The sequence below is a fragment of the Dendropsophus ebraccatus genome, chromosome 2 (genome assembly GCF_027789765.1).
Source record: "Dendropsophus ebraccatus isolate aDenEbr1 chromosome 2, aDenEbr1.pat, whole genome shotgun sequence".
Classification (NCBI taxonomy): Eukaryota; Metazoa; Chordata; class Amphibia; order Anura; family Hylidae; genus Dendropsophus; species Dendropsophus ebraccatus.
In genome coordinates this window covers 80053405-80067055 of record NC_091455.1, presented here as the reverse complement: position 1 = coordinate 80067055, position 13651 = coordinate 80053405, and the positions used below count along the sequence as shown (strand labels likewise).

Sequence of the window (13651 nt, the reverse complement as noted above, 5' to 3'; positions counted from 1 at the left end):
GCTGCCCCTCCTCCAGGCTGTGCTGTCCTGTTCTGTGGAGATTCTCTTGTGACATGCCTCACTAATCACCCCCAGTGTCCTCCATAGGCATAAACAGGCTCAGTGGTGATGCTTAGTCATCTTTGGGTGGGTTCAGACTGAGGAATTCTCGCGGAAAATGTCCGCAGAATTCCGTCAGCTGTCCGCCCGCACGGGCACGCGCTTTTCCGCCGGCCCCATAGACACCATTCTATGGGCCGGCGTATACCGCGATCCGCTGGAAGAAGTGACATGACACTTCTTTCAGCGTATAGCGGAATACGCCGGCCCATAGAATGGTGTCTATGGGGCTGGCGGAAAGGCGCCCAGATGTGTGGGCGGACAGCTGACGGAATTCTGCGGACGTTTTCCGCAAGAATTCCTCAGTCTGAACCCACCCTAATAGTCAGACTCTCACCACAGAGCAGGATGACACAGCCTGATTTTAGCTCTATGAGGTATACAGAGCTTTTGTCAAAAAGTTCTGCGAGTACCCTTACAAATACTGTACTGTACAATTGTATACTTTTCTATTTGCACACTGGTATTAATAAAGCTGACTTTTTATTTGTAACATGTGTTATTTTATCAAGGCCCCGAAGGCTCTCCCTCATTGCAGAATATGACTTGCTGGACAAACAGAATCCTGGTAGATTCATTGGCTATGACATGCACGTTAAAATTTTCCATCTTCATCCTGGTCTAATTGTTGGATTGTGGAAGGTAAGCTCTCTTTCTGATACAAAGCGATACTGCATTTTGGTTTAAAGGAGTATTCTGGTGATTTTATTTTTCTTTCAAATCACCTGGTTTCAGAAAGTTATATAGATTTATAATTTACTTCTATTTAACCCCTTCAAGACAGAGCCCATTGATGCCAAATTAATGCAATGTTCCTCCCCGCCTTCTAAGAGCCATAGCGCTTTTCTTTTTCCACCTACAGGGCTGGTTGGGGTGACATATTGATTGCATATACTGATCTATGCTATGCCATTTCTCAAGCCTCTAATGGGAATGGCGGCCATACCTATGTGACGTTCCGCACACTGGAAAACAGGAGACCCCAGAAGAAGTGCAGAGTGTGGCGTAACAGGGGGATCAGGAAGGACACCATTTTCCAGTGTGACACCTGTCCTGATCACCCTGGCCTCTGCATACTGGATAGCTTTAAGGCGTACCACACGTCATTGGAGTTTTACATTATCTAAATTCTGTCCCTTATTCCTATTTCAGGGGTCACGTTGATCCAGGGATTATTCTGATTGCTATTATGGAGTCAGGAAGGAATTTTTTTTGCCTTTCTCTGGATCAACACAGGTTGAATTTGATGGACACCTGTCCCTTTCAACCTTATAAACTAATAATTGGCCTAATACCTCCAAATTAATTAAAAATTGACCCTTTTCCCCAGCTAAATAGGTATGGCCGCCATTCCCATTAGAGGCTTGCCGTGATGCAATTAAAAAGCCTCTGTACTGCCAGGACAGTAACCCCCCCCCCCCACAAGTGACCCCATTTTGGAAACTACACCCCATAAGGAATCTAACAAGGGGTGCAGTGAGCATATAGACCCCACTGGTGACGGACACATATGTAGAACATGTGCTGTGAAAATAAAAAATACAATTTTTTTTTCATTTTTACGGCATAACTGTGCCTGTCACCAGGGGGTCATATCCCCACTGCCCCCCTTGTTAGATTCCTTATGGGGTGCAGTTTCCAGAATGGGGTCACTTGTGGGGGGGGGGTTCTACTGTCCTGGCCGCACAGAGGCTTTGTAATTGCATCACGGCAAGCCTCTAATGGGAATGGCGGCCATACCTACTTAGCTGGGGAAAAGGGACCATTCTAATTTATTTGGGGGTATTAGGCCAATTATTAGTTTATAAGGTTGAAAGGGACAGAAGTCCATCAAATTCAACCTGTGTTTATCCAGAGAAAGGCAAAAAAAAATTCCTTCCTGACTCCATAATGGCAATCAGACAAATCCCTGGATCAACGTGACCCCTGAAATATTAATAAGGGACAGAATTTAGATAATGTAGAACCCCAATGACGTGTGGTGCACCTTGAAGCTATCCAGTATGCAGAGGCCAGGGTGATCAGGACAGGTGGCACACTGGAAAATGGTGTCCTTCCTGATCCCCCTGTTACGCCACACTCTGCACTTCTTCTGGGGTCTTCTGTTTTCCAGTGTGCGGAACGTCACCTGGAAAATGTTGCCCTGGTGCGGTACGGGGTCCTTCATATCCAGAAGTGCTGGGTCCGCTCCATGGCTGCTAAAGATTAGGGATGTTATTACTCCTTCTGATGTTTTCGGATCGTGCCACAAGCTACATTAGCTCGGACAGCTGAACTTCTAGTATGTGATAAGGCAGAGCCTTTAAAATGTCCCTGAAAGTTTTGCTATTCTGCAGAGACATGTCAAAAGGTTTGATCATTTGGGGCCTGAGTGTTAAGACCCCCACTGATCTAGATATAGTCTGGAACACTTTAAAGGTAACCTGCCAGCTGATTTATGGTACTATACCTGAGAGCAGCATATGGAGTTGGGACAGAAGCTGAGCTTTTTGACGACTACATTTACATTATTTGAAGCAGGATTTTTGAATGAAAAGCAGAGTAATAAATTATGGGTCCTGTGTCCCCTGCCCACACAGGCTTGGCCACCCTCTGTGCATATACTGATACAGGGAAAGTTGCCAGTCAGCCGTATCACACTGCTCAGCTTGTGTTCCTCTATCATATGCTGTTCTCAATACATATGCTTATTTCAGTTTTGCATTAAACTCGCAATGTTCTTTGAGCTGTTCAGGATAGCATAGCATCTTGCATGTTGTTTCCTTCTATTGCTCCTATTTATTGTAGAATGATTCTGAAATAGCATTTGTGATGGGCACACTGCATTGTCATCAGTTGCTGGAGAAGAGCTTCTTGGGATCTGCCAACAGGTAAAGATTTAAATATTTTATTCCATATAAAAAATTCTTTAAGACCTATAAGGGTTGACCTTGTCTTATAGGATCTGGTAGGAATTACAGTAAATCTGCTTGGCAGTGGAGCCGCTGTTCCCTTTTAAGCTAAGCACCATCCACTTTTTTTTTTCAAGGCGGTGTAAATCCATCAAAAAGTCACAAATATGTGTGCAAATGAGCTTTGTGTGACTGTTGCAAAGTTTCAACTTTTTTTACGCAGTGCTTGGCATAAGCATAGAAATAAATTCCCTCCTAACTATATAATGTGTTCAGAGGATAAAAGGTAGTTGACAAATTCACCTAATGTATCAGACATGTGCAACTTCTGGGACTCCCACCAATCACCAGAAAGGAAGGGAATACTCTATTGAGTGCACCTTAGGCTGTATCCATATGACATATGGCTTTATCCATGTTTTCCTGGACTCCTTTTCCTAGGGCTGCATCCAACTTCTTCATTCACTGGTATTCAAATGCTGAATGATCAGACTTGAGCATGTTCGAGTTTTGCTTGTCTCTAATTATTAGTTTATTTTTTTTTTTACCTATTTATGTATTATCTTATTTAGTAAATTTAAATATTTGTTTATAGGGGTTAATAATTGTTCAATTAAAATTAAAAATGTTAACTAGTGCTGCGTTTACACAGAACAATTATCGTTCGAATTTTAGCAATAACAATCGCATTTGAGCGATAATCGTTTCGTGTAAACACAGCAAACGATCAAGTGACATGCGAGAAATCATTCATTTTGATCTTTCAACATGTTCTCAAATCGTCGTTCGCAAAAAATTCACAGATCGCTTTGTGTTTCAAAGATTCACTCTATGTGAAAGATGGGCTTAAGCGATCTTAAAAACGATTGCAATAATGATTTTTCTTACTAATTTTCTAACCATTTATTTGTCTAAACGCTCATTCCGCTTTGTAATTGACATATATTCTAATAAACGTCTGACTAAAAGTTTTATAAAACTTGACAGAGGCAAATTCAAAGGCTAATATTTAATAGCATTTTTCAGGGTATTGAGAATATTTGCTTTTTAAACTATACTCTGTAGTTTGCAGGGCATAGTATCTGTCTCGTTGAGCTTTTGATGTTTATTATCTCCTTCCCCGTTAATTATTTAAGTATGCTTTTTCTGAAGGGATACAAAAAATTGTTTCAGTGCTCCTCAAATATTTCACTAGCAGGCTGTAAACTAGTTTGTGTAACATCCCTATGTCCAACCCTAATTAAAGGCTGATAAAAACAGATAAAGTTAATCACAAATGAACTGTAAAAAGAATAATTCTGGTGATATCGGCTGTATCACTTAGTAGTTATTATTCTAACACAGGAAAATGAAAGAGCCTGAGACTTGCTTATGTGTGACCCAAGTGCGCCCATCACATTATGTGGTCAGTGTACTTTGTAGTTGCTGTAGTTTTTTAATTTTCTAAAGATGTATACATCCACATGGAAAAAGTTTGTGCTACCATTCATAACTCTAGCTGTGGATTAAAGTAGTATTATGTTTCCATCAAATGTTATCAATTTCTTACACTTAACAGAAACCTTCAATAGGTTGTTTGGATTTATAAGACATATGGCTGAGGGCATGGTAAATAAAAAAAGTGATGCTCAATACTTCCGTTCCAGCGCCAACATGTGGATGAGATTTGTTAAAATCTTATCTGCTCTGCTGCCAGTATTCTTTAGATTTGCCCCCCACAAATACAGATAGATCATTCTATACTTGGCAGTGATCACACCAATAGAAGTCTATGGGATAGTCCGCAAGATATAGATTCGTAATTCTAGCTTCTAGCTGGTGACATCATTTTGACCATTCCTCCTTTCCTTTCTTTTGGATCTGCAAAAAAACGCATTATAGATGCACTTTTGCGGACAAAAAATTGCAGACATAATATACGGTCCGCAAAAAAAATAATGTGTGAGTATAGCCTGAATGGTTTTTTTTGGGGATATAATCTGTCCTGGTCATGTGATGATTACACATTTACAGTAATGAATATAGTTACAGTACAGTTAGCAGAATTTGATCACAATTCGAGCAGAATTCAAGCCCCATTGACTTCTATAGGATTCCTTTAGCGGGATCTGCCCAAAGAATTGCCATGTCCGCGGAACTGCGATGGAACATTTCACGCTGAAATTCACGCCTTTTGCTCAGTATGAGCTGGCCCTTAGGTCTGTCATACTATTAACTAGGGATGGTCTGAACCCTCCGAGGTTCGGGTTCGTATGAACCCGAACGCTCGGCATCAGAATCCCGCTGTCTGCCCGCTCCGTGGAGCGGGAGGACCGCCTGGAAAACTGGGATACAGCCTATGGCTATGGCTGTATCCCGGTTTCCTAGGCGGTCCTCCCACTGGATCCGCCCGCTGCACAGAGCAGGCAGACAGCGGGAATCATTACCGAGAGTTCGGGTTCGTACGAACCCGAACCAAACTCTGTTCGGACCATCCCTACTATTAACAGTTAACCTGTGTGTTTATCACACTTACCGCAGAAGTAGCAGTGAGTTCTCCTCTTATATGACTGCTATTAGAGGTTTTTGAAAACTGAATTATAGATACAAAAAGTATTTTTTGAAAATGATATACCTCTTCATTATTCAAAAAATAACCTTTACTTGGCTACAATTGAATATCCCTTGAAGAAATCTATTCCATCATTGCAGATAGCTGTTGAAAAATTGTCTAGGAAATCAAAGGTTGACTTTGTGATGTGCAGTATTCAGAGTGGACTTTTCAAGGTTAGCATTTACAGGCAGCCCATGAGACAAAGATGTGCAGAGCTAAATTTGCCAAATGTAGTGTAGTTGAGCTTATCATTTGATAAGGCTCCTTAGGGGCCTTCCATACAACAGCAGGTAAACCTACTAGGTTTCTGGCAATGAAATGAACGTCAAGAGTTGAAAAATTTACTTCTCCCTCATCTGTAAAGCTATGCAATATATTGATATTATTGATGTAGGGAAGACTTCTTAACAAAAGCAAATTTACAACCTAAACTATTTTTAGATATGTACTGCTTATATGTCATGGAAAAAGTCTGTGGTTTACTCTTAAAGGGAATCTGTCATTAGGTTTATGCCGCTTTAAATGAGGGCAGCATAAACTAATGATATAAATGCTGAACAGATCTGTGTATTACTTACATAATTTTGTTCAGCCATTCTCCTAATATGCAGGAGAATAGGATTCTTGCCGTACCCCTCATCCTGCCCTTCAGCTGCTGATTGACAACTGACAGCCTATACACAGCAGAGATAGATAAGTGCCAATCAGCAGCTGGTGGGCGGAGTTTTCTGCTTCTCTTGAATAATGAGGACTACTGGGCTCATGCACCTAATGGAGATGACTACCATATTTTATTCATGAGGATATCTCTGGATCCGCTGCACAAAACAATGTAAGTTATACATCATTCTGTTCAGCTTCTCTGTCACTAGTTTATGCTACTGTTAGATAGGACAGCGTAAATTTTCTGACAGTCTCTTCTCTTCATGTAACCAGCATGTTCATTGCTTTTTTTTTAAGCTGCTTCTGACTGTAATTTACCCCTTTCGGCTGCATTGGCTTTTGGCATTCTCTGGCAAGCATGACTTGCTCTCACATTCCAGGGACTGACTTTCACCTTTACTATATTGTGCAGGATTGCATCGAATATACAAGTATATCCTCCTCTTTGTTAGACAAAAAGGAGAATATTGGCTACATGCCTGCAGTGACTGGATGCTACCGTGGTTAGTGCACATGGCAGCTTATTCCATGTGAGCTGACAAAGCTGTGCTTGCTGCTTCTGAGGATCACTGCTCATTGACAGTCTGAGCTTATGCTGCGTTTACACGGAACGATTATCGTGCGAATTCGCACAATAACGATCGAATTCGGACGATAATCGTAAATGTAAATGCAGCGAACGATGAAACGACGAACGAAAAATCATTCATTTTGATCTTTTAAGTTCTCAAATCGTTGTTGATCGTTCGCAAAAAAAATCGCAGATCATTCCGTGTGAACAGTCGTTCGCCGATTTAACCAATGTGTGAGATAGGCTTTAAGTGATCGCAAAACGAATTTCCGTACAATATATCGTACCGTCTAAACGCTGATCGTTATGAAAAAAAAAACGTTACTCCGACATCGTTAATCGTACAATCAGTCGAATTATCGTTCCCTGTAAACGTAGCATTACTCTGCGCTATGAATGACAGCCCAGGATCCCATACACAACTCAGGCTTTCCTTCCCGCACTCCCTGTTTTTTTTTGTTTTTTTTTATGTCCAAGCCAGCCTGTTGGCATAGACTAACAGGTATTGATGAATGGCTGTGGTTGGCAAATGGCATAGAACAGCGACACCTACTGACAAAGAGTTATGACGTAAGATTACTCATAGAAAGTGACATCTTTTGTAATGACAGCAAGTTATAAACATTCCAAGAATCTGGGCGGAAAGCTAACGTGTTTTCTTAAATTTATTTCCCATTTAAATGCTTATTTTACACATTAATACTTGTGTGTGTTTTTAACTATCTTGTCCTATCATGATCTATGTTACAGCCCTTACATGTTTCCTTCACATGTTCCCATCCTGGATGATATTGACCCTGAGCATGGGCTTCATGGATACCAGCTTCATATTGACATGTACAGTGGACAAAGAACATACCTGTGTAGCACATTCCGTGGCTTGTTTTGCCGAAAAGGTAAATTCTTGCTCTTTGTGCCATTAAGCGCGACTCCACTTGTCTGAAGTCAAATGACAATAAAATAATGTATTCCTTATTGCTGTGCATGTAGCCACTGGATTTCGTCTACTGCCTCCTTCTGCCCAGTTGTTAAGGTGTTGGTAATGCAAGCTGTTTAATACATTTGGGGGGAATTTATAAGACCGGTGTACACGCCTTAAATAAAGCCCCCTACCCCATGCACCCCCCCCCCCCCCCCCCCCCCCCCCCGAGCAGGTGAAGATTTGATTTTTTGCCATGATTTACGCCTGCTAAATTATTTAAGCCTAAATAATGATAGATCAGGTGCAGAAAAAGGCCACGCCAACTCTGCCTGCTCATCAGGCAAGCAAGGCATACGTTGGATAAAAGGCTCAGACTTTTGCTCAAAATGGGTAAGTGTGTGCCTTTTTCCCTACATACGCCAGGTAAAGGCTTCACAAATTCTCCCCTTGGTGCATCTTTAGGGACACTGCGGTCTAACTTTACTCCACCGGTTGGTTAGGTCACATTTTGCCATAATTTTACACTACAAGTTTGGCAGACAATGTTGTACTTCAAGCTATGCATCCTTCTGGATAAGCCACACTTCTTCCAGCTAAGCCATGTCGTCTTGTTAAACAAAGAACAAAAACTGTCTACAATAGATAATAAATGTGGTGCAATGCATGTACTGTTATTGGTAAAAAAATAAAATAAAAAAAAACACTGACCCAGCAACAATTTTATGTTTGTCTGCTGCAGTTCTGTGGATGATGATTTAGAGCCCTATTACACAGGACAATTATTGTGCGAAAGTTCCTTATATTGTTCAAATTTAAATGACAATCTTTCCGTGTGTATGCAGGCAATGATAGAAAAATCATTAGTATGTCGTTGATTGCATCTTAAGCTCACCATAAAATCATTGGGTTTTTTTGTTTTTTTATTCAACATTTTCATTTAATAGAATGACATACAGTATAGGCTAGACACAAGGCAGTTCACAACTCATAACATAACAAGTATATAAAATCATTGTTAATCGTCCACTGATCTTTCGGGGTATGTACCCATTGTTTGCTATTATAATCGTTTGAATGCAGTTGTGATTGTAACTACCGACTATCTTTCTGTGTGTTATGGTAAACGATTTAGGTTGTTCTCGAAAGTGCTTGTTTGCAATAATTTATTATTAATCGACGAAAACGAAAAACCCCTTTCTCTAATAGGATGCATGCATTTTTCAATCTGGTTAGCTGCTCCTCACTGGCTCTCTAGAAAAAGGCCACTTTGGTGACTTCAGGGCTGAGGTGCCATTATGGAGTAACTGACAGAATATATTCAGTGGCTTTTGTAATATATTGCTGGCCTGATGGGCCTTTCTGGTTTCCCTGCTTACTGCAGCTCCGCTACCTCAGAGACAGACTCGTCTCAGGAGTGACAGCCCGCTCTGCTGAGACTGGACAGCGGGTTTGTCTCTGAAGTAGAGGGGCTGCGGGGAATGACAGAGAGGCCACATCGGGACACCTGGGGAGTGCGAAAAGGTAAGCGTAACATGTTTATTATGTTTCCCAAGAGTGCAACAATATATAGAACAGGTCATATATAAAGGTAGGTCATCAACATATGATCATTGGAGGTCCAAAGAGAAACTCTTCATTATTTAAAGAGGCACAATGGTTTATCTGTATAGGCGGCTGTACCTGGTACTGCAATACATCTTTTTCTTTTCTTTTTTCAATATTTGGAGAGGACAGTCATCAAGGGGTTAAGTAGATGTACTTACCTCCTCCCAAAGACAAAAAAAACCCACACCCTTTTCAACAAACACACACTGCTGCCATGACCCACCACTTTAAGTGATTGCTCTCTTGTGTCCCTACAATCACCCTAGGCTGGTCACCCTGTGCAAAATCGCAGTAAAAACGCTGACATTTTGCACAGCTCATGGCAGAACTGCAGCCAGGAAACCATACAGCACTAAAAGTATTTGTCTCTTTGGGCTCAGGGCCTCGGGCAACCTCCCAAAACTGACCTAGTATAATCTGCCACTGCCTGTACCTATTAGTTTTGTGCCTAAACACAAAATGCTGTACTGTTTACTCTGCCTTCCATGACCAGTAGCTTAGATCCTCCCCATCCAAAGACGTGTTTTTTTTTTGTTAATAATTCAAATTTATATAATACATGTTTTTCTAAAAATACATTCCTTCTCCAAATATGTAAACCCTTTATAAAAGGGATCCTGTCACCCTGCTGCCTGAACCATGAACCCATGCACTTTATAATTTTGTAGACTGGACCTGCCACTTGTGACAGATTTTCTTTAGATGTGTTCATTTTAGTAACACAAATAAAAAGAAAGGGCGTATTTTGGACTGAAACATTTTGCCCATCTACAGACACAGGGTCACAGTTAGAGCTAAACTAAGATGGACCCAGGGCAATTCCCTCATTCAGGGGTCATTTTAGCCATGCAACAGTTTTGCATTACTTTTAGTTAATTGCTTAGCTGACGCAATGCCACATATATGCCTAAGTTAAAGGAGAAGTTTGGCAAAAATTTTAATTAAAGTATTGTATTGCCCCCAGTTATACATATCACCAATATACACTTATTTCAGGAAATGCTTTATAAAGTGCTTTTTCCCTGCACTTACTACTGCATCAAGGCTTCACTTCCTGGATAAAATGGTGATGTCACGACCTAACTCCCAGAGCTGTTCGGGCTGTGGCTGCTGGAGAGGATGATGGCAGGGGGACAGTGAGGGACACAGGGCAATGGAGGGACACTGTGCATTAGTGATGTGCGAGTAGTAAAATGCTTGGGTGCACGTTACTCGAGACAAATATTTCCCGATACTCGGGTCCTCGTTTCGAGTAACGAACCCCATTGAAGTCAATGGGAAACTCAAGCATTTTTGCAGGGGACTCAAGTTTGGTAGAGGGAAGGTCGTGTGAAAACCTGGCAACCTCAGAAAATGATGGAAACACCACGGAAATGGACAGGAAACAGCAGGGTCAGCATGCATGGATGCCTCTGAGGCTGCCTAATGCACTATTACGCCAAAATATGGGCAACAGTATGGCAGTGATCACACAGTGAAGGATTAAAACAGGTAGCATATGAACTACCCCAAAATTTAGCCTGACACAGCATGGCAGTGAGAACACAGAGAAGCATTAAATCAGAGGTAGCATATGATGAACCACACAAAAACTTTGCCTGACACAGCATAGTGGTAAGGACACAGAGAACCATTAAAACAGAGGTAGCATATGAGCCACCTCAAAATTTAGCCTGACACAGCATGGCGGTGAGTACACAGGGAACCATTAAAACAGAGGTAGCATATGAACCACCCAAACACTTTGCCTGACACAGCATGGTGGTGAGGACACAGAAAACCTTTAAAACAGAGGTAGCATATGAACCACCCCAAAGTTTAGCCAGACAAAGCCAGACAAAGCATGGCAGTGAGGACACAAAGAACCATTAAAAGTGAGGTAGCAGGTGAGCCTCCCAAAAATTAGGCCTGACACAGCATGGCGGTGAGCACACAGAGAACCATTAAAGCAGAGGTAGCATTTGAACCACCCCAAAGTTTAGCCTGACACAGCATGGCGGCGAGAACACAGGGAACCATTCAAACACAGGTACTATATGGACCACTCAAAAACTTTGCCTGACACCACTGACCCAGACCAAGATGGACAATACAATCATCCAATAAAAACAGCTGGGTCATGGCTAGATTTAGCCTCACACCCTCATGCAGTTGTGCGTGAGAGGCATATCATTCGAGGTATGGATGAAGAATAACAATACAGTCTTCTAAAGAGGCCCCTCAATATGAATGAATACACTTTCAATCCTTTAAAGAGTATCTAAGAGAGGGCAAGTGTAGTAGCCTGTTTATTAAAAAAAACTGGTCAATCCTGCCTTGTGTTTGATTTTGAGTTTGAATTTGAGTGGCTCAGTGGTTAGCACTGTAACCTTGCAACGCTGGGGTCCTGGGTTCAAATACCACCAAGGCCAACATCTGCATGAAGTTTGTATATTCTGTCCACCTGATCACCTGTTCACACTGCTGCGGTTTCAATAGCGGTGAACCGTGAGGCCCCGTAAGTTGCGAGAAGAAGCTAGGGAGTGAATGTCTGCGGTGTGCTTTAAAATTGAAATTGAACATTAAAAAAAAAAAGACCATAAAGTGTCCGTTACCGGCTTTAGATCAGGCAGGCGTGAAACCTCCCAAAAATTAGGCCTGACATAGTATGACAGTGAGGACACTGAGAACCATTAAAAGTGAGGTAGCAAGTTAGCCTCCCAAAAATTAGTCTGACACAGCATGGCGGTGAGGACACAGAGAACCATTAAAGCAGAGGTAGCATTTGAAACACCCCAAAATTTAGCCTGACACAGCATGGCGGTGAGAACACAGGGAACCATTCAAACACAGGTATCATATGGACCACCCAAAAACTTAGCCTGACACCACTGACCCAGACCAAGATGGACAATACAATCATCCAGTAAAAATAGCCCGATAATGGTTTAGGTAATAGATTTAGCCTCACACCCTCATGCAGTTGTGCGTGAGAAGAATATCATTGGAGGTAGGGACGAAAAATAATAGTTTTTTTAAGAGGCCCCGGAATTTGAACGAATACACATTTAATTCTTTAAAGAGTGTCTAAGAGAGGGCAAGTGCGGTAGCCTGACTATTAAAAAGACCTGGTCAATCCTGCCTTTAAAAAAGGTACAACATCCAAGGAAGGTAGAAGGTAGTGGTGAAAGGCCTGGTCAATCCTGCCTTCAAAATGACTACAACATCCAAGGAAGGTAGAAGGTGCTGCTCAGCAGTTTGAGCACCGCCTGTTGGCACTTACCCATGACAGTGCTGCTGCGCCTAAATCTACCGACTGAAGGCAACTTGCTAAAAAATTTAGCCTGACACAGCATGGTGGTGAGAACACAGGGAACCATTCAAACACAGATAGCATATGAACCACTCAAACACTTTGCCTGACACAGCATTGCGGTAAGGACACAGAGAACCATTAAAACAGAGGTAGCATATGAACCACCCCAAAATTAAGCCAGACACAGACAATACAATCATCTAATAAAAATACAGTCTTCTTAAGAGGCCCCAGAATTTTATTAAAAAGACCTGGTCAATCCTGCCTTCAAAACGGCTACAACATCCAAGAAAGGTAGAAGGTACTGGTGAAAGGACGACAGAGGACACCCGTAAGATGACATCCACACATAATATGGTTCGAAATGTACAAGACAAGGATGCTAAATTGAATTTGGCTGCAGCAGTTGGGGTAACATTCCCTGCATCATGTGACTCACCACTTCTCCCCACCGCTGATTAGAGTTTGAATTTGACTTTGAATTTGACTGTAGCAATTAGGGTAACATTCCTTGTGTCATGTCAATCACCACTTCTCCCCCCACCGCTGTTTTGAGTTTGAATTTGACTGTAGCCGTTGGTAACATTCCCTGCATCATGTCAATCACCACTTCTCCCCCCACTGCTGTTTTAAGTTTGAATTTGACTTTGAATTTGACTTTAGCAGTTGGGGTAACTTTCCCTGGCTGACTTGCGGAAATGCGCACAGATGCGGTGCACCTTGGCTAGCAAGTCAGCCAAATTGGGGTAGGTTTTAAGGATTCACAGCAACACAAGATTGAAGATGTGGGCCAGGCATGGTACATGTGTGAGGTTGCAGAGACGCCACCACGTTGTCACACGCAACCAAGCTCACTGCTAATTACACAGGGTAATACAATACAGTATTCTTAAGAGGCCCTGTAATTTAATTAAAAAGACCCGGTCAATCCTGCCTTCAAAATGGCTACAACATCCAAGAAAGGTAGAAGGTACTGGTGAAAGGACGGCAGAGGACACCCGTAAGATGACAT

The 13651-nt window shown here is 41.9% G+C and overlaps 1 protein-coding gene across 9 annotated transcripts in view; it reads left to right on the top strand.

The window, feature by feature from the left end:
* FBXO15 (F-box protein 15) overlaps positions 1-13651 on the top strand; it is a 289296-nt gene that overhangs the window by 242852 nt on the left and 32793 nt on the right. For all 9 annotated transcript variants that reach the window (XM_069957851.1, XM_069957848.1, XM_069957845.1 and 6 more), the window contains exons 7-9: positions 612-741; positions 2887-2969; positions 7568-7713. In XM_069957851.1, coding sequence (XP_069813952.1) covers positions 612-741; positions 2887-2969; positions 7568-7713 — 359 coding nt within the window. The remainder of the gene's footprint in view (positions 1-611; positions 742-2886; positions 2970-7567; positions 7714-13651) is intronic.